This window comes from Cornus florida, unplaced genomic scaffold (assembly GCF_030987335.1).
Source record: "Cornus florida cultivar Cherokee Brave unplaced genomic scaffold, ASM3098733v1 CherokeeBrave_3.0.0_Hap2_Chr04, whole genome shotgun sequence".
Classification (NCBI taxonomy): domain Eukaryota; kingdom Viridiplantae; phylum Streptophyta; class Magnoliopsida; order Cornales; family Cornaceae; genus Cornus; species Cornus florida.
In genome coordinates this window covers 58172347-58194305 of record NW_026775574.1, presented here as the reverse complement: position 1 = coordinate 58194305, position 21959 = coordinate 58172347, and the positions used below count along the sequence as shown (strand labels likewise).

Sequence of the window (21959 nt, the reverse complement as noted above, 5' to 3'; positions counted from 1 at the left end):
AAAATATTTATTAATTTATATAAAAAGAGTTTTTAAAAGAGTTTCTATAAAACTTTAACACAAATTAATAAAAGTGTAAAGAATTTCAGTATTTATTTATTAATATAAAAAAACTATATTATTATTATTATTAATTGATATAAAAAATGTTTTTTAAAAGAGTTCCTATAAAACTCTAACACAAATTACCTATTTATCTATTTATTATGAGTATAATTTCTATAAAACTCTACCACAAATTACCTATTTTATTTTTTATAAAACTCTATTACATATAACATGTATTAATAATATAATAGATTATGAGTTTTTTTTTTAATAAAAGGAAATCTAATTAGACAAGGATATATTTAAAGAAGACAAAATAATTTCTATAAAACTCTACCACAAAAAAATATTTATTAATTGATATAAAAAGAGTTTCTATAAAACTCTTACACAAATTACCTATTTATCTATTGCAGGGGAAGTATCCCCCTAATGACACACGGCACATTAGGGCAAGACCAAGTGTACAAGTAGAATGCATGTTTAGTTACACTCACCCCCATTTGAGATCAGCAACCCAAGCATAGCACCTCGAAGAAACAGGCCTGGTGGGGTCCATGAAGCATATTTGCCTGAACCAGTAAAACGAGGTACCTATATGCTCTGACTGCAATGCTTAAAATCGCATCAGTGCTACCCATCTATCGACGCATTCGAAGGGATGTGCATTTAATATGACTGTACCCATTTTCAAGCAAAAGGACCAAAATAACCCTATGTGACCCAACAGTATGAGTTGTTGTTTGTTTTGATTGTGTATGCATGATCCTAGGTCGTTAAATCCTACTCTTGTCCCATTAAATTTGAATCTTGAATTCATTATTTGTAATCTTAGGGGTAGGGGTAATTCTAGTGACTCCATTTCATGAATGAAGGAACATAATGAGGACCATGTGGAGGACCTTGGTCATATCGACCAACAATGCATCCTTCACCTTAATGTGCATCACAATCATGATAATATTCAAGTACCATTAGGCATGCCATGACCTTTCATTCCACAACAACAAGGCCAAATTCCATTGGGAATGCCTCGACCAATTTTTGTTCCACCCCTACCTCCCATTGTTCAAGGAAATCATGGTGCTCGTGTTGAGCCATCGGTTGTGAATCCTCCTCTTACTTTGAGAGATTATTATGTGCCCAATGACTATAATGCACCAACATGCATTCAATTGCCTCAATTTAGAGCACACCATTATGAAATCAAACCACAAACAATTCAAATGCTTTCCAATTACCATGGGCTACCAAGTGAAGAACCTTACAAGCATTTGGACGAGTTTCTTGAAGTGTGTTCCACCGTACACGGACATGTCGGAAGAGGTTTTGAGGTTAAAACTCTTCCCTTTCACCTTTAAAGATAAAGCAAAAGTACTGGTTTAACAATTTAAGGCCTTTTTCGATAACTTTTTGGGCAGAGATGTAACAAGAATTCTTGAAAAAGTACTATCCATTTTCAAAGACCAATGCAATGAGAACTTCAATTCGAGAATTTTCTCAAAGGGAAGGGGAAATGTTTCACAAGGCATGGGAGTGCTTAAATGAATTGCTTAGGAAGTGTCCACATCATGACATTCCTAAATGGCAATTGGTTCAATTTTTCTTTAAAAGTTTACCGGATAGTTATAAAGGAATGGTTGATGCTTTTATGGGTGGTTCTTATCTTGATAGGCATGAAGATGATGTATGACGTTTGTATGAGAGTATGAGTGAGAATTCAATGCATCGATCTTTATCATCCAAAAAATCTAGGTGGAAGGAAGAGTGTCGGCTTGTATCAAATTGACCATTCCAATGATATAGCTGCCGAAGTGAAGTCTTTATCCTAAAGGTTTGATCAATTTCTGATCAACCAAAATTCAGTGAATCAAGTGTCTTCCTCCCCTAGCCATACTCATCATACTTCCAATGAATCTTGCATGACTTGTTCTAGTGTTTTACATTCTACTTCCAATTGTCTCCATGGACATGTGCAAAGTGAACACCATGAACAAGTTAATGCCACATTTGTTAACCAAGGGAATAATCCTTATGGCACTCACTATAATCTAGTGTAGAGGAACTATCCAAACTTGTCTTGGAAAAGCCAAAGGCCCTCCCTAAAGTGGTTTTCAAGGCAAGTATGTTCCGCCCCCAATGCTAAGTTAAGGTTCCCAAGGTTACCGCTCATCTTACCAAGCACCACATGGAAACCAATTTTCAAACTCTCTCTTTCCAAATCAATCTTCATATCCTTAAGGGAATTCAAGAAGTCCCGCATTTGAGGAGAAAATCTTAACCGCTTTAGGTACTTTGGAGGCAAATACCTAATTACTTCATTCTCATTCCTAATCAATTGCAAAGCTAGAAACCCAAGTCGGGCAAATAGCTAGTACCTTGAATGCTAAGAAAAAGGGGAAAATGCCTTTAAATTCACCACCCAAGCAACAATTTGTTGTGGAGACCAATTCCTCTTCGAAAGGTCACACAATTGAGCATGTAAATGCAATGACCACCTTAAGAAGTGAAAGAATTGTTGATAATCAAGTTGGTGTTCACAATAAAGAGAGTGAACCGGTGCAACTAAAAGTTGACACACGTCCCGTCTCACATCCTATTCCTCATACATTGCATGTGAAAAACCCTTTGTTGAGAAAGATTTGAAAAATGATTGTGAGAAAGTTTTTAAGCCCAAGGCTCCATTTCCGGATGCCTTAAAAGGATATAATTTTCTTGAAAAACAACAAAGCAAAGCAAATGAGATAATTGATGTGTTTAGGTAAGTGAAAATCAATCTTCCTCTTTTGGATGCAATTAGACAAATTCCGGCTTATGCCAAATTTTTGAAAGATCTTTGCACTCTTAAGAGGAAGAACAAGAGCCAAGCACCAAAAAGAGTTGTTTTGACCGAGCAAGTAAGCTCTATTTTGCAACACAACACCCTCCCAAAATTCAAAGACTCTGGTTCACCTACCACTTCTTACATCATTGGTGATCATGTCATTAACTAGGCTCTTCTTGATATAGGAGCAAGTGTGAACCTTCTCCCATATCAGTTTATGTTCAATTGGGCTTAGGTGATTTAAAACTGACGTCGGTAGTTTTGCAACTAGCCGACCGATCCATAAAAAAGCCCAGGGTATTATTGTGGATGTCTTGATCAAAATTGATAAGTTCTTCTTCCTTGTTGATTTCGTTGTCATTGACACGGAATCGGTCCCAAATCCCAAGAGCCAAATTCCCATTATCCTTAACCGTCCATTCTTGGCGACCGCTAATGCCGACATTAATTATAGGACGGGGATAATGAAAATTTCATTTGGTCATATGAAGGTGAAGTTGAACATATTCAATCCAACCCCCAATGCCCCAATTCTATGGACAAGAATGAAGAAGTAAGTGTTATGGAAAAATGTCTTGGAAATGAATTTGACACAAATGAGTCTTTGCTTGGTGTTGAACAATCAATTATTTTACCTTCCAAAAGGTTTTCAAAAGAAAGTATTTTCAAGTCAAGTGTTAAAAAGGCATGGAAGCCCAAAGATTTTGTTGATCAAGACCATCAATTCCACTTGAATCAAATCCAACGAGTTCCTTAGGGAATGTTTTGTTGGGTGGGGTTCAAAGTTCTTTTTACCCCATTAAAGAGGGGATGCACACTAAAATCTTTGATCCGGGCTAAAAGAACCCAACGTCTTGCTAGAGATGTTAAACACTAGTGCTTAGTAGGGTTTTTAACTATTCCTCCCTCATTTCTATTTTCTTTTCTTTTCTTGCATCGTCTAGATACAATCTGGGATTATATATGTTGGTTAAGACCTTGATGGGGAATGCATGATCTTTCATCTTCAAATTAGGCATTTAGTGCCTGTTCGATCGATCATAAGAGATATTCGATCGATCGAACATTATCTCTACATATTCTCATCTCTCTGTTTCATCGTTCAAAGATTTTCTGCATATATCAGGTCTCTGTGTATCGTTCGAACTTTCTCTACAATCGTTCCAAGTTCCCTCGATCGATCCAGTTTTCCCTTCGATTGATCTCAGTTTTATACTTAGAAAATTTTTGAATCTCTGAAAATTTCATATCTCTGTGTATTGTTCGAAGTTGTCTGCAGGTTTTCATATCTTGGATCGATCAAGTTTCGATCGATCAGAGTTCTTGATTTCCTTCCGTTGACTTTGACTTTTTAAAATTCAAATTTCAAAATTAAAATTAAAAAATAAATAAAAATAATTTCAAAAATCCAAAAATATTTTAGATTTTCAAAATTAAAAAAAAAAAAAAAATTTAAAAATATTTTGTCATTTTGTAGGTTCGATCAATTTGAGCACCTTCATGATCGATCCAGGTTCGATCGATCGGATGAACCATGTAATCGATCACATATGTCGGGACCAGTTTTTAAAAAATGACCCAAGGGTCATTTGGATCATTCATTGAATTGATCCAAAGCCCTCTCTCTCTCTCTCGACGCTTCCTTCATCTTCCCCATCTCTAGTGAAACTCCGGCAAGGTCCCAAGGTTCAAATCTCCATCTCATATCTCGATCTCCTCTCTTTTCTCTCTCTGGGTCCTCTTCTCTCCTTTATCTTTGGTAAGTTTTTCATTTTCCTTTCCGTTTTGTTTTGTTTTCATGTTGAAAGTGTTGCCATGCTTAGATTCCATATTTCAATGATTGATTTTGTTTCCATTTTTGGGTTTGCAAGCAAGTTATCTATATGTATATATGTGTATATATAGATTTTGTTTTCGAATTCAGTTCAGGGGTCACGTGCCATCTTAAGTGACCATTTGTGCATTGTTGAGGTGTATAAGGCGTCATGAGCCTTGAAGTGACCATTAGGATGCGCACCGTGTCTTCCACGTCATGAATGGTTGATTTTTCATTTCTTAACAAGGTCGATCAATTACACCAGTGCCTCGATCGATCCAACTTGGATCAATCACATTTTTTCATGATCGTTCGAACTTCACTATTTTGCATAATTGATGCCCCTATACCTCTATTGTGTCCATGCTATTATATTTATGCCCAATGCCTCTGTTTTCCACATTAGTTGCATTCCATACTAGTCATGTCTAGCATGTTTCACATTATTTGATCATTCAATGTTTATACTTGGCTTGCATGACCATTTGCATAGATAGATTTATGGATTTATGTATCGTGATATTTGCTACATTTTGAGCATCGTTTTGTCCATCTTAATCTAACAAGCATGCTTCTATCTTTTATGCTTTCAATTATGTATCTCATATATTATTTCCTATTACTAACTACAATTGCAAGTGTTCTTTCTTTTTGTAGGCCATGACTAGGTTCAAGACCATGGCTAACCGGACCTATAACCGCCGAGTGCGACGGTGGATAGAGGAGCCTAAGGAGCCAACTCCTGCTCAGTTCGAGAATTACTCCTCTTCCTCATCTTCTTCATCATCTCAGGGTGGTGAGCCCAAGCCACCTACTTCACCTGCTCCAGTGCCACCACCGGTACAGCCTGACATTACCCAAGACAAGGTAACTCGGAGGTATGCGCACCTTTCAGTGGCGCATGAGTCCATATTTGATGAGGATTCCTTTACATGGTCGATCACGACCAAGTGGTCATATGATGAGATATACCGTCACCATCTTTCTCATATTTTGGCACCAGTTGCCAATCTAGTTTACTCGAGGCTTGTTCGGCTATTTTACCAGAACCTCCGGCTAGCTCCGAGTAACTTGACCGAGTTGCAAACTACCATTGATGGGCATCTCATCTGTATTACTGTCGAGACATTAGCGATAGCCTCTCAATGCCCACATGCCTGCCCTCTGGGCATTAATTATCCGATTTTACAGCCTTTATTTACAGATATGGCCACAGCCCTTCATGGCACCACTACTGCCGCCGATACTTATGCCACTCGGACCTACTTGCTTGACAGCATGTGGTTCTTTGATTCGGTTTTATACCAAAATGATTTTATGGCTGGGCACAAGATCTAGAGGTGGGCAGATTTCTTAGCGGCTTTATATGCCATCTTTATAAGGCATTGGTTTTCAGTCCCTGCACTCTATTGGAGTGTCATGATGAAGCTGTATGTAGATTTTATTAACAAGAATAACCCGAAGTGGCCCAACTTCCTCCCCTATGCCCATTTGATTACACAGCTCCTCTGGGACTAGCACTATCTATTTGACTCGGAGGAGGACATTGAGACTGGGGCATGCCACTACAGGAAGAAAGACTAGAATAAGAGCTATAATGCTCTTATCAAGAGTCTGGAGGTAGAAGCAGCTCAGGCGGCGGAGGATCTGGAGGCTAAAGATGAGGCAGCAGCAGCAGAGGCACCGGCGGCGGAGAGAGCTCATATAGATGTTGACCTGGAGCAAGAACCTCCAGTAGGGTCACCACATCACTCTCCGAAGCAGAGCCATCATTCGCAGAGTTAGGACAAGCATCAGCCTCCTGATGACTCCAGATTTGCACGTCGGGATGATCTAGTCATTCCAGACACTCAGGCTTAGACACACAGCTTAGGGGAGCGTATCTGGACATTAGAGGATGCAGTCGTCTCCCTCCGAGCAGATGTGACCACTCTCCGCACGGATGTTATGACAGCGCTGCAGGACATTTCTAGATATATCCGAGGTTTACGCCATGCCAGACTGTCTTCATCTGCTTGACCCCTCTCTCTCTTTATTTTATATATATACTCAGTGGCGTAGCCAGGAATTTCCTTCAGTGGGGGCAATTTTTAGTAGCAATTATATATATATATATATATATATATATATATATATATATATATAATTTGAACCAAAATAATATATGTAAAGACTAAAACATTGATTCATAATATTTCTATTCAGTACATTCACAACTGCCCTCGATGATTTTTCATATTCTGAAAGCTTTAAAAAATAATATCATTGTCAACAGTACTAAATATGTCTCTCTCACTATACACAACCATCATATCATTCATCCATTGGTCTTCCATTCGATTACGCAATCGAGTTTTCAAAATATTCATGGCAGAAAAAGCCCTCTCCACTATGGCAGTAGCAATTGGCAAAATCTATGCCAATTTCAAAAGCAAGTAAACTAATGGATAAGCCTTGTCTCTTTTTGTTTTAACCATTCTTCGGGCAAGATCACCAATTCCTTTTAAATTTGAAAACTCCTTGTTAGAACACATATCAATAATATAAGTGTTAAGTTGATCACCAAGTTTCAGGAGGTCTAACGGAGCAAAATCTCTCGGATAAAATTCAGCAAGTTGGATTAGTTTTCTTTGTCAAAAGAAGCAAATGAATCATCTGGACACAAACACGATATACAAATAAGCAACTCAGTGTTTGACTCACTGAAACGACTATTCAGCTCTTGAAGTTGCATGTCCAACACAGCATAGAACAATTGCACATGATAGTAATGCAAATTGGTGATTTCATTAGCTTTACGTCGTGATCGCCCTGGAGTTACAAGTGTATCATTCATGTTGGGAACTTCAATACCATATTTTTCACAAAAAGAAGAAACTTGATCGAGTAAAGAATCCCAACCATTCTCTCTCATCATTTGAAGTTCTTTCTTGTATACTTTAATCAAGGACATAGCATTTACAATGTCTTGATTTTTCTTTTGCAGCGCCTTTGACAATTCATTTGTAACTCCTAATACAACCCTCATTAAATGGAGAGTAAAGACAAAACCGAATGATTGCATGAGTGTCAATAAAATTTTTGCTTCAGATCTCTGTTCAACATATGATCCATCATCTATAATTATCTCAAGCACATCAATAACAGATGAGAACATGGAAATCAAGCTGATTAAAGTATCATAGTGAGAGCCCCAACGTGTATCACTAGCACGCTTCAAAATGGTATTCTGATTAAGACCCCGTCCACTTTCAATTTCACCATTATTGAGTGCTTCAATAACCATGGTAGCTTGTTTTTCATGAAGAATATCACGACGTTTACATGAAGCCCCAACAACATTGACAACATTAGCAACATAGCTAAAAAAAGTAGTGACATCAACATGACTTTTTGCAACTTTCACAAGAGCCAACTGTAGTTGATGAGCAAAACAATGGACATAAAAAGCACATTTATTTTCCTTTAAAATTAGTGTTTTAAGACCATTAAATTCACCTTGCATATTACTAGCTCCATCATATCCTTGCCCGCGCAATCTAGTTATACTCAGTTCATGCTTACAAAATAGTTCATCAATTGCCATCTTAAGTGAAAGAGCAGTGGTACTTGTAACATGTTCCACAACTATAAAATGTTCAATTACATTACCATCCATATCCATATAACGAAATACAACAGCCATTTGTTCTTTTGTTGATATGTCACGAGATTCATCAATCATGATAGAAAATAGTTCATCTCCAATATCACTACTAATAACGTTAATAGTTTCAATGGCAACAACATTCACAATATCCTTTTAAATATCAAGTGAGGTTAACTTAAGATTTTCAGGAGCATTCTTTAATGCTACTGATTTAACATCCTCATTATGATTAGCAAGAAACTTTAAAAGCTGGAAGAAATTTCCTTGATTACTTGAATGCTCAGATTCATCATGACCACGAAATGCAAGCCCTTGTTCTAACAAGTACCGAATGCAATCAATTGATGCAGTCAAACGCTTTCGATAATCAATTCGAGTCTGGTCTGATTGCTTGACAATTATTGTTTGAATGTGTTGATTTTGATTCTTTAAAGCTTCATATTGATTCCAAGCTTGGTTGTGGGCACTATTTGGCCCTCCAACATGAATTTGAAGTCTGTCTTTCTTCTTCCAATTTAAAAATCCTTCACTAACAAAAGAGTCACCACCTAATTGTTCTCCTATATTATGCTTAAAAGATAGCAATATAAACAAAATAATGCATCTTTTGAAATGCTGTATTCTAACCAATTAGAATAATCATTAAACCAATCAGGATTAAATCGTCTTAACGTTGATGCTTGTCCAAATTTCTTTTGTGGAAATTTATGTTTCCGAGGTTGACAAGGACCCTTAAGTATATATGCTCTACGAATTTGGTCTTGAATATTGGGATTGTAATCTGTAATCCTAGTTCATAACCCAAGATCTGAAGGAAGATTTAGTAAGTCAATTTCCATACGACTTTTTTTTGGGTTGTCATCATTTCTTTCTTGAGGTTAATTTGAAGGAAGATTTGGTAAGTCAATTTCCATACGACTTTTTTTTGGGTTGTCATCATTTCTTTCTCAAGGTTCAGGGGATAGTAAGTCTTGTATTCCTTTGTGATATCTTTTCAGAGTATTCATTGCTATTTCAAAATTGAGTTCATTCAAATAATAAAATAAATATACTAAAAAAACAATCATATTCAGTGAATGAAGAATAAAATATGAAAAAGAAAATAACATAGTTACTTAAATCTTACTGTTCTAATATATTATATAACACATATGTAAAAAAAACTAAAAATAAAATTACAAGATAATTGATAACCAATTTCATTCCAAAAAATTTCATGTTAACAAACATTCTTAATAAGTAATAACTACCATGTCTATCAATCTACTCATAATAAAAATTCATTCATATTAAAAATAAAATAAAAAGCAAAGATATGAAGATAACTAACCTTAGAAGTTAAAACCATATAATCCAATCAATCAAAAAATTTGATAGAGTAAGTGAATATGTGATTTCATTGATTTAGGCTGCAAGCTTGCAAATAAAAAAAAAAAAATCTTAAGTCTTATTTATAGAATAATAATTAGTAACACAATTACACAAACTAAATTTTGAGAGAATAAGCCCTAAAATAGTTTTGATAGAAATAACTAATAATTTTTCTAATTAAAATTATAATATCAAATAATAATCGTAAATTTAGATGATAAAAAAAATAGTATGACTTACCGAGTCTCTGTCTATTGGTAAAGTGGTATGCTTGCTCCGCTTGCTTTTTTTGGATTGTGAATTTGTGAAATGTTGAAGACTCGTGGAAAGAAAAATATTGAAGAATGAAAAATTGAAAATGCGATGGAAACAACGCATTTGCTTATGGTAAAGTTAAAAATGCGATAATATCTTGTATTTTTTGGAAAAAGTGGGAAAGAATATTATATTTTGAAAAAGTCAAAAAAAATATCATATTGTTTGGGAAAGTAGAATATAATATTTTGGGAAAGTAGAAAAAATATTATATTTTGTGGGAAAGTGTAAAACTGTGAACGAGCTTCTGATATTATATATATAGTATATATATATATGTGCACCGTCAAACCATAAAATCTTTCCCTATAAAATTCAAAAAAAAAAAAAAAAATTAAAAGTTTAGTGGGGGCAGTTTCCCCCACTTGTCTGTGGCTACGCAATGTTTATACTTGTGCTCTTATACTCTAATACTTTGATACTGTTATTCCATTTTTGCGGCCAATTTGTTGTCTGATCACTGTGATGTATCTTATACTATTTTTATTTTTATATATTTTTGATGTCAGGTTTTTATATTGATATATTTGTTTATGATTGACTTCGCTATCAGGTGCATTCCAGTGCCTTCAGTGAGAGAGTGCTAGCCATACTTTTTCAGGACCATCTTTACGTACTCTCTCTCTCTCTCTTTTTCATTTACTTTCCCACTTACACTTGCATGCCCACTATGCACCATTATTATCCCATTTGTTATTTGATGAGTTTTTATTCTAGCGCCATCTTTTCAGGACCATAGTTAATCCTAAGTTTGGGGGGTTATACCACCCACTTTGGATACTTGTGTCTCGACCATTCATTGCCATAGCTACACTGGTATACTCTTTCCTATTTCTTTTGTTCTCTTTGCACATTGAGGACATTGTGTTATTTAAGTTTGGGGGTAATGTATGTTCTTTGCACTCAATTCAAGATTTTGAGTATGACTTATGTATTTGAGGTTTTTATGATTGGTCCATGTCTAGCTATAATTTTGATCTTTTGAGGACTATATTCCTTATAATTTAAAAATTGCTTGACTTGAGAGTCCAATACTCCTTGTATATTTTATTGATGCCATTTAGGAGTAAATTTTTTGAAACATTGATATCATGCTTGCACTTGTGGTCCACATCATCTTGATTTTGTGATTATTAAGAGATTCACTCTAGAATTCTACACTAGCATAGGCGTACACTAGCATTCATTTGTGGGGTACATGCTTTGTTGATTATTGATTTAGTTACATTCCAATTGAGCTAGTAGTGCATTGAAAGCTTTCATTTTTTATAAAGGTAGATAACAACCCCATTTTACTAAGTAGCCAAGATTCTAGCCTCATCAAGCACTGAATTTCTCGCGCTGAAAGGTGGAGGGTCCAAACTCTAGGTTAATAACTTGAAAAAAAAAAGCAAGTTTGCAAAAAGCAAATAAAAAAATGAGGACTTCTCCCAAAAGGTGAGAAGAGGAAAATGATTAGATGGAGGTTATTTTGATTTGTAGCCTAGTTTATTTGAGCTTGTAAGTCCTTAGGGGTGTTTAAACACCTAATGCCCTAAAGCCGTTCGGTTTGGGAGTCATTAATTTAACGCTCGATCTCATAGATCGCTAGAAAGCTTAATAGATTAACACATTGCACTATGTTTCCATCTTTGGTCCTTAGGGATAGAAAAAAATATATATATTCGAGTGAAAAGAATAAGCGCACCTAGTTGAATAAAGCTTTAATAAAAGGTTCATTCTTTGTCTTGATGATCGGTACTAGATTTGTGTGCTAGTTTGAGGCCAGATGTGATCATTTCTTTAGTTGGCTTAGATAGTAACATATTTAATGCCGGTTCACTTAAAAAGGATTCTAGAGTTGTTTTGATTTGCATGATCATTGTCTTGATGTATGGAGGACCAAACTTACTTGCTTGATGTTGAAATTTTGGGAGATTGCTTGGAAATGATTGAAAAATTGCATATTTGAGGTAGTTTTCTCCCAATGCTTGTTTGGAATATTGGTGCCTCTTTAGTGAGAAAGAGCTTAATGTTTGTGGGTATCATTTTTGGAAACCTTTACGAGACTTCACTCATCCACTAGGGGTAACCTAGGGTTTAAAAGGCTTGTTATGTGTGCTAAATGTAATCGTGTTCCCTACGAAAATAGCGTTATCCATTTATTGCTTTCTAGTCCTTAATTGTTTAGTTGTTCATTTCTTTATTTTCTTCGTAGTTCATTGCTAGAGACTAGCAATATTTAAGTTTGGGGGTGTGATAAGCACTGAAAAGTGCGAATTTAAACCCCTTAAGCTTGAATGTTTTAGGACCTTATTCTATCTTATTTTTTTATTTTAGTCTAATTTCATGTTATTTCTCTTTTCAGACACTTATTCTCAAAATAAGTCAATTCAGCTAAATTAGAGCATTAAAAGAAACAATCTCAAGCCTAGTGAAAGAAAAGAGCAAAGTGCCATGATGGATTGAGCCTTTTGTCACTATCTTTATGAAAATTTCCCTTTCGATCGATCCAACTTTTCTTTCGATCGATTGAACATTTTTAATCTTATTCTCACCTACCACTTTTGTCCTTTTCCCAAAAATATCCCAAAAATATCTCAGCCTTGTCCTTATCCAAAAAGTGCACCACCATAGTTCGATCTATCCAAGCAACCTTGTGATCAATCGAATTACCTCAAGTGCGTGAAAAACAGAGTTCCAATCAAATAAAAGGTGTGCTCATGGTACAATCATTTGGAGGTCTTAATGCACGAGGTCTAACCATTGGGTGTGACAATTGAGCTACCTATATAAGGATTTTGGCTATTTTGAGTAAAGAGGTTGATTAGGTTTTGACAAGAGGCTAGAGATTAAAGAAAGAAGTACACCATTTGGAAAAGTTCTTCCACTCATCTAGGGTTTCTACCATGAACACAAGGAGAGGATGATGATTTCTACCATAGAGATAGCCCTTGAGGGTTGGATGATAACATCAATGAGTGGCTAAACCATTCTTTTGGGCTAGAGATAGCCCTAAGCATGCCTCATAAACTTTGATGTTTTGTAATTAATGGGGATTTGTATTGTAATTCTTGTCTTGACATCGTATATATATATATATATATATATATATAAATCTTGCTTCTACAATGATTTGTATAGTTTAATACTTCCAAATGATCATTTAATTCTATCCATATGTCTATGTATGCTAGAATGAATGTTCATGTATGATATCTCTAGATTTTGTGACATTGATGCATGTTTATTTGTGTTAATATTATGAATCTAGTGATGGTCAAGACATAGTGCTTGAATAGATTACTCTTGTGGTTTGTTTGATGGTTCATACTTATTTCTTGATAAATTGTGCCACCTTCTTACTTTAATTAGTTTAATTTTCATCTCACTAGCTTAGTTGTAGTGTAATTGCCTTACTTTCTTAGATAGGTGGACAATCCATGCTTGTTGTTTGATATTCCATGCTTATGAATACAAGTAGTATATTTCTCTAATTTAATGAGTGTACATTAATTGTGGATTTATAGAAGGAGTAATGGCTTAATTTGATATGTTGTGCTATTCACTAGATTAACTAGACAATGTATGCTTACTTGGCCATCCTTGCTTGACAATTCAATTAATGGCATGCACTTTCATTTATAACACGCAATCCCCCTAACCCATCAAATATTGAATGTCTAGGAAGGTAAAGCTTAATAGTGAACTCTATAACCCATGACTCCTTTCTCATATTCTCTACACCTCATATTGTTTTAGTTGTTTTACATTACATTTATTTAGTTTAAATTGTAGTCTAATTTAACCAACAAACTATCTTTTGATCATTCGACTTACTAATCCAGTATTGTTCCCACAAGAATATGCTTCCTTTTTCTTGGGACGATCCCTACTTGCTCGAGCTACATTAATAGTTAGTAGTGGTAGTGGCATTCTATAAATTTAAACTTGGCCACAACTTATCACACTTTTGTAACTAAGTACCAGACAACACCAATTTGTATGATTTTGATCTTCAAATGATGTATAAATGTTTCTTTTAATGTTTGTATAATGTTTCTTTGATGAAATTATGTGTATGATTTCTTATACAGGCTATTTAACATGTTAGACTTGTTTGGAAAGGGTTATAAATGTTTTTGAGAAAATTCTAGAATTTATTTTTTTCTAGCGTAAGCTAAGAAATTGGTTAGATGATCCCATCTAACGAGTTAGTTGATCCCATCTAACTGGTTAGTTGGTCTAAGGGGAAAATTTCCAAATCTACAAGTTCACTGGCCAAGCTAAGTAATCAGTTAGATGGATTCAAGTACCGGTTAGATGAACATTGTAACCAGTTAGATGAATCATCTAACTGATCAATTGGTTGGACAGAATGCATGTTTATTAGGCTAAGTCATCTAACCGGTTAGATAGTTTAATATAATTGGTTAGTTGGTCATGTTTTTGCACTTTGACTTAGCTTTCAATCTAATTACCTTATTACCCCCAGGCTTCGACCAAAGTATGGAATGACCATAGAAAATGTCAGTTTTACCCCTGTTGAGTTTAGAAGCTATAATGAACATACTAAATGACTATTTTGCCTTTTTGGGTTCTAAACAATTATTTGACCACAGTAAATGACTAGTATACCCTTATGACTCTAGAACTACTATAATGATATGAAATAACCATAGTACCCTTATGTGACCTCGGGTAAGGACTTGGTTAGCAATCCGAATCCCCGGGTTTGGGTCGTTATAGATTTGGTACCAAAGCTTAAAGTTTGAAAACCTAAGGACAATAGGCAGGGTTGACCTAAGTGGGACTGGAGTTGATTTGGTAGCATTAATTACTTATGTGTTTAAATACTATTATGTTTATTTCATGGCCATGTTTAGTAAATGTCTCCGTGTTTGTTATCTATTGAACTATTATTTATTGATTATGAAAGTATGCTTAACTGCTAGCTGTTAAATGTTATGTTCAATTGATTATCCGATCAATGAAATAATTAAATTTCTAAAGCATGTTTGATTAACTACGTGCCTAATTGTTAAGTGTTTATCATTGATGGAAGCTTGTTATGCAAGCATATAATATATGATATGATAATATTTATTTGAGCACAATAGATATGATTTTGTTTTGGGATGTGGTTATATGTCTAGGTATACGTTGTGGTCACTTATTCATTAGTGAGTTATTTCATGTATGGCGAGCATATTTCGTTGTTGATGGGGTAGATGTTTATAATGATATTGTGTAGTAGAGTACGAAGGCATGACTTGACAATTTTTGGGTCTATACATGTTTTGGTTCTTATTGAACAAGTAGTGTAAGTATCCTAGATTGCGGATTGAGCTATTTTATGTATCATTGTTATTGATCGTGTAGTTGCTTTTGTAGTACCATGCTTAAGGACTATGTAAAGAGATGGATCTGGGTGGGGTTAAAGGGCGAGTAGGTGATGAGCAGTTCCTATAGGATGGGGTTCCGTTGGGATAGTGTTAAGTTGGAGACGTGGATGCTAATCCATAAGTGCCAACGGATGATGCTTTGTTGATGAGAACTACGTTAGTTTCTCAGGATTTGGCACATGCCGTTGTTCCATAAGTGGTACCATAACTGTAACGACCCGGATTTTTACACCCGGTGCGTCAGTGATGAACCGGAAGTTGATCCGATAACGGATCCGAAATGCGGAAGCAAAAGATGAAACCAAAGCCTATAGAGATATAAATCATCCCTAAGACACCAATGTGACCTTCCATGAAGTCACGAACTCAAGGGAAATAAAAGCGGAAACAAAAGTTAAAAAGGGCCAAAATCTATTAACCAAGGGTAAAATGGTCAATTGACAAACAAAAGGAGAAACTTGACTCTAAAAAAGTCAAACAAGGTGAATACAACCTAATCTAGTCATTTCACAACATTCCAAGAGGTTCCAAGAACATTGGACAAGAATCCCACAAAATACCCTTTCCCAGTTTAAGTGAAAACTGACCCTACCTCACTAAAATATGAATAACTCCCACTGTGATTGGAATCTAAGAATGGCATTGGTACCATTGGAAATATGACTCAAAATATATGAATTTAGGCTCAAGAATCACCCTATTTGGGTTAGAAATGAAGGAGATATGACTGTTTGAAGTTGGAACAACAATGCTGAAACAAGACTAAGAAGCTGGGCAAACTTAGGCTATTTCGGTCGACTGAAATAGAGGTAGGGTGAGTTTCGGTCGACCGAAACTCATAGAGAGCTACTGGAAAATTGATTTTTTGAAGGTTTCATGGTTCGGTAGGCCGGAATAGGCCATCGGTCGACCGAATTGGAGTTTCGGTCGACCAAAACTCCTTGAAATGGTGCTGAAACTCCTGTTATAAGCAAGAATTGTTGAGACTTCACCCATGCCTCAAACCCCAACATGAAATTGGTTTAAAACATAAGATTTTAAGCTATATAAGCATGCCAACAAGTGAAATTTACATATTGAGATATGTTACAATGGCCCATGGCCTCATTACATAACACTTACAAAATTTGACATGCCAACCAACCAAAGTTTGAAAAGTTACATTTCAAAGGCAAAACTTGAAGTTTAAATACATACACTTTAATTTAAAGGCTTGTGGCCCTTGGCCTCATGTCATACATATCAAATACATTGAAACAAGTATACTTAGGTACACTTTACATGTTTAGGATCAAATATACACATTTTGACATAAAAAGCTAAAATTGGCATTTCAAGCCAACCTACACAAGAACTTAACCCTTCAAGTCCTTAAACCATCCAAGCATAATGTGAATCCCAATCTTGATCCCTGTACCTGATATATGCCCCAGTAACTTTAGGATGAGCAATATAAAGCTACTCGTAGGAAATGAGCATGCATCGACCTACGTTTTACAAATTTATCACCTTAAGGTGAAAGATGTTAAAAGGTTCATGCCACCTAATGTCTATGTCAATATGAAACTCAGGGAGCATCCTAAGCTACCCTAGATCATTTCTAGCATCAATCACATCATTCATGTAATTCCAATAACATAAGAATATGTTATGCAAGGCAACAAGATATAAATTCTCAATGTCATCAACTTGAAATCTAAAATGTTAGAATAACCAAAATGGGTCATGCCACCTAACGTCTATGTTCCAAATGAATCTATAGGACCATTCTTAAGTCACATTTGAACAATAAATCACAAATCACAACATCTATGCAATTTAACCAACATAGAAGCATGCTATACAAAACAACTAGATATAGATTCTCAAAGTTATCAAATTGAAATCTACGAGTACGAAAGCAACTAAATATAACTATTTAGTACAATTAGAATTCTAATACCACACATCAAGACATAGATTCTCAAAGTTATCAACTTGAAATCTAAAAGTGTAAAAACAACTAAATATAACAATTTAGTATGGATGTACTTAACAACATCAATTCGCCAATAGCCAAAACCATAAGTCACAATTAAACATGATTGTCAACTTGGAATTGAATGCGAAAACAAATAGTGGAAGACTTGGACATCACGTCTCGGATTTTTGCCGAGAACAAAATGGTTATTCCGGGCACTAACCCACTGGGAAGATTACCCTAGTGTGCACTATCAAATAGGGATAACTCATACCTCCCGTACTAGAGCCAAACTCTAGCCATGTCACATGTAACAACAATGTCCTAAGATTCCAAAATAATCCAAATAAGTTCACAACTTATACATAATTTATATAATGCACGAAAATTACCTTCCATGCACAAGTTGGTTGAAACCACACAATCCATGCCTTAAGTTTCAATTCTAAAATGACATACATAATGTCAACACAAAGTGTACAATTCCTTACACAAGTCAATCATATATTCAATATTGGAAACAAGTTCTCATGAATATAAATTTAGCAACAATGCTTAAAACACAATCAAATGATTACTCAACAAGTCCAAATCTATGATCTCCATATAGAAGCAACTTCTAAAACATGATTTAATCCATGGATAAAAAGATAGAATAAAATTAAGTCAAAATAATTAAACTCTCTAGATTTCATATCATTTCCAAATGGCCTCAATTTAATATATGTTAAAGGACAAATCATGGTCATTACATATATTCATTCAAAATTTCAATTTGGCCAATAGAACTCTTAAATAGATTTTAATTAATCCTATTAATTAAAATCTCTAGATTTTCATACTTAACCAAATGCTCTCAAATTAAAGTATGTTAAACAACATGCCAATACTTAATTTAAAAGCATATCACATGTCAATTTCATGCAAGGTACGGCCATGGGATTTAATCTTTCACAAAAGATAAATATTAAATAAAATGTGCAATTCTTATTCAATAAATCCCAATTTAATATATGTTAACAAACATATTAAAAGTAAACTTTCTAGCATGCCACAATTCAAATCCAAGTTATACATCATCATGAAATTTAAATCTTATACAAAGAATTAAATATTACTAACTTTCTAGATTTGATACAAGGCATACATATAGGTTGTATAATCATGGTAAATATATAATACAATACACAAATAATCATAAAACATCCCCTACCTCCATTTGAGATGAAATCTCAAATCCCCACCAAAATGAATGTGCTCCGAATCCGACGAGACTTCTAGGTTTTGTCGGGGACAACGCCGTGAACATAAACCCCAAGGAAGCCCCATCAAAATCACAACTTGACTTCAAACCCGAACTCAAGAAATGGCCAAAAACGGATTCTAATAAGGGGGAAAGATAGAGCACGGCAATGGGAACAATAAATGTTAAGGCCGAAGACTTTTCACCAAGGAAAAGTGATCCAAAAGAGGAGAAAGAAGGTGGCAGCCCCATGGTCTCCTATGGCTACCTGCCAAGAGAGGAAGAAGAAGGGAAAATCAGCTTTTTCTTCTTTAAGTCCACTATTTATAGAAAAACCCTAAAAGTGCCCCCAACGGGGCCCCCCCGAGTCCGGAAAAGTAAAATTTGAGCAGACGCGCCCAAACAACAAAACTCTGTAAATGAAAAAGATTTAAAATTAGAAAATAAGAACAACAGAAGAAACGACGTCAAAAACCGAGTCCCGTGCAGAAAATTATGCCCCAAACAAGTTTGGCGGCAATCGGGGCCAGAAACCCTGAAACTGGAGAAAAACAACTAGAAGGAAATTCCAAGAGTCCATGACTCGATGAAAAGTGAAAATGAATCCCGTACGAGGATCCAGGCTCAAAACGAGGCATTTTGTAATAACTTTCATTAATTGCACAATGACCCCTACAAAAAGTGAAAACTGCGAAACTGCCCCAGAATGAAAAAAGATATTTTCTTAGATAAAATAAAATATCTTCAAAAGATATTTATGAAAAACACCCCAAGAAAAGAAAAAGTTCCTAAAGAACTTTGCATCCATGCCCCTATGGACACCGGGAGCAACCAAAGTAGTTTATTGCAAAAGTAAAGATACGTATTTCATGAAAACTACTCAAGATGAAGATATGTTAAGTCAAAAACCAACTCCGAACACAAGAAGTATGGTTACGCCAAAAAGTAACAAACGGGAAAAAGACAAAATAGGGAAAAGGATGAAATAGTGCATAGTGTTCGAAAAGTGAAAATATGGAAATGACTCGATCCTCAAAGAAAGTTGTCAATCCACACGAAAGAGTCTCAGAAACCATTTTCGAGCACTCGAGATGACACTATGTGACAAGAAACCAAACTCAGAAAGGAAAAGATCAACAGAAAAAAATATCCGTGAAAATCTGAGAAAAGGAAAAGAATGAAAATGATTGGGTCATTACAATAACCAGTTATTCAGCTATAGGAGACGGGGGTCAAACAGAAGCTTTAATACCTCATTCAATTTAATAAGCTCATGAAAGTAGCATTTGAGGGTGGTCCAGACCCATTGGTTACAGACGATTGGTTAGAGCAGGTTGAGAAACATTTTTGGTAATAATAGTGCCTGAAGATCGGTTAAGGATCACCTTAGTTACGTATAAGTTTGCTAGTGACGCAGTAGTATGGTGAAAGACTGTAGATAGTACTCATGACATTGAAAGCATGAGTTGGGATACTTTTAAGAATCATTTCTTCGATAAGTATTTCCCAAAGACTAAGAAGCGAGAATTGAGAATGGAGTTTAATAGCCTTGAGCAAGGTGACATGTTAGTGATGAAGTACGAAAGTAAGTTCACTTCTCTGTCACGTTTTGCTATGGATGTGTTAGGGAACGAGAAGGAAATGACTTGGCAATTTGTGTATGGCCTAAATCATTCTATTAGTCTAAGGGTAACACTTTTGGGATTGAAGAGTTATTCGAAAGCAGTGATGAGAGCACTTATGGTAGAGACATAGGCCAAAAAAAAAAAGTGGTATTAGGTGTTCTCTGGTTCAAGGTATGAGTGTAGTTTCTTCTTCCAAGAGTCAGGGAAGGGGGAGGCACGGAAATGTTTTGACGTGTTCTCAGGAGTAGTCGACGGAATATGTTACTCCTATTGTTGGTGTGTCTTCAGGGTCTTTTAGGACGAATGTAGGGTGATATCATTACAAGCAGCCAGGACAGCATAAGGTAAAGTGTCTTCTTGATAGACCTACTTTGGGGGTTTGTTTTCGATATGGTCAACTGGGGTACATAAAGAGGGACTGTCCACATATGAGTTAAGGCACTACCTATTGTTAATTCTTATTATAATAGGGGTGTTACCTATGATGGTGTTATGTAACGGGGGTTACCGGTGACGGTGTTATGTAACTAGGGGTTACCTATGACTGTGTCGTAACGAGGGATACCTGTGAGTCGTGTGCATTATGACGGGGGCTACCGGTAAGTCGTATGTGTTGTGTTATAACGAGGGAGACTTGTGAGTCTTATGTCATAACGGGGGTTAACTATGAAGTTGTGTGTTATAACAAGGGATACCTGTGGAGTCTTGTTTTGTCACGGGGGTTACCTATGAGGTTCTGAGTTGTAAGAGGGGATACATGTGAAGTCTTGTGTTATAACCGAGGTTACCTGTGAGGTTTTGTGTTGATGATAGGGGATACCCATTAGTTATGCGTGTGATAGGAGATGCTTGTGTACTATTGTTCTTGTTATGACGGGGGCTACCTGTGGGTTTTATGTGGTGACGGGTTTATCAGTGCCAGGGCAGTGGACGAGTTCAGTATTGGGATTTTAGATTGGATAGTATGATGGTGATGGTTAGTGTGTGAGCCCGTGGGGTAGGATACGGTTCATAATGCTTAGTATGGATTTCTTTTTGTAATGTTGTACCGGTTATAACCAATATGTAATGAGACAATGATGTATTTGTATGACTATGTGTGTATTCATAGATTGTTTCACTAGATGATAATGTATGTCCTATGAGCAGTTGAGTCCTTATGTGTTGGTTTCGTTGCTAGATTTATAACATATAAGTTTTGGTCGTGTCGCCTTAAGGGTTGTAGAAGCAGTTGCTTAGTAATGTGTTGTTATTCCTTGAGATGGAAGGTTTAGGTTATCGCTTGGCAAGTTTCTTTCTTTAGGCAGGATAGGACACACTGTCCTGGGATGCATTGTCTCTACTTGATGAGGCTTCTATGTTGAGGCATTATCGTATGGGTTTTCTTCCTTAGCATTTCATATGCAAGAACTTGATGTTAGGTTGTCCCGTGGGACTTCTGATGGGCAGGAGTTATATGAGATTATTAATGTGGGGCGGGACCGTGTAGAGACAAACTAGGGTTCCATGTGGTTACGATCATTTAGTCCTGCCAAGGATACCTTTGTTTGCGAGTTTCATTTCTCCACATAGGAGCCGTGCGCGTCAGCAGACAGGTGGACTCAGGAATTTATAATGTGGACCCCTAATAAAACCCATCTGAAATAAAAGACTGAAACATAAAGAAAAATCCTACGTAGAATCGGAAGAATGAATAGGAAATGTCTCTGATAAGCACGAACAAC

General features: G+C 35.8%; 1 protein-coding gene across 1 annotated transcript in view; it reads right to left on the bottom strand.

Annotated features, from left to right (window-relative positions):
* Nucleotides 1–7308: 7308 nt before the first annotated feature.
* The window catches only part of LOC132305013 (uncharacterized), a 37669-nt gene continuing 23018 nt past the window's right edge, over nt 7309–21959 (bottom strand). Inside the window, exons 2-3 of the mRNA XM_059802698.1 lie at nt 8545–8897; nt 7309–8487 (exon numbers count right to left, since the gene is read on the bottom strand). Coding sequence (XP_059658681.1) covers nt 7309–8487; nt 8545–8897 — 1532 coding nt within the window. The remainder of the gene's footprint in view (nt 8488–8544; nt 8898–21959) is intronic.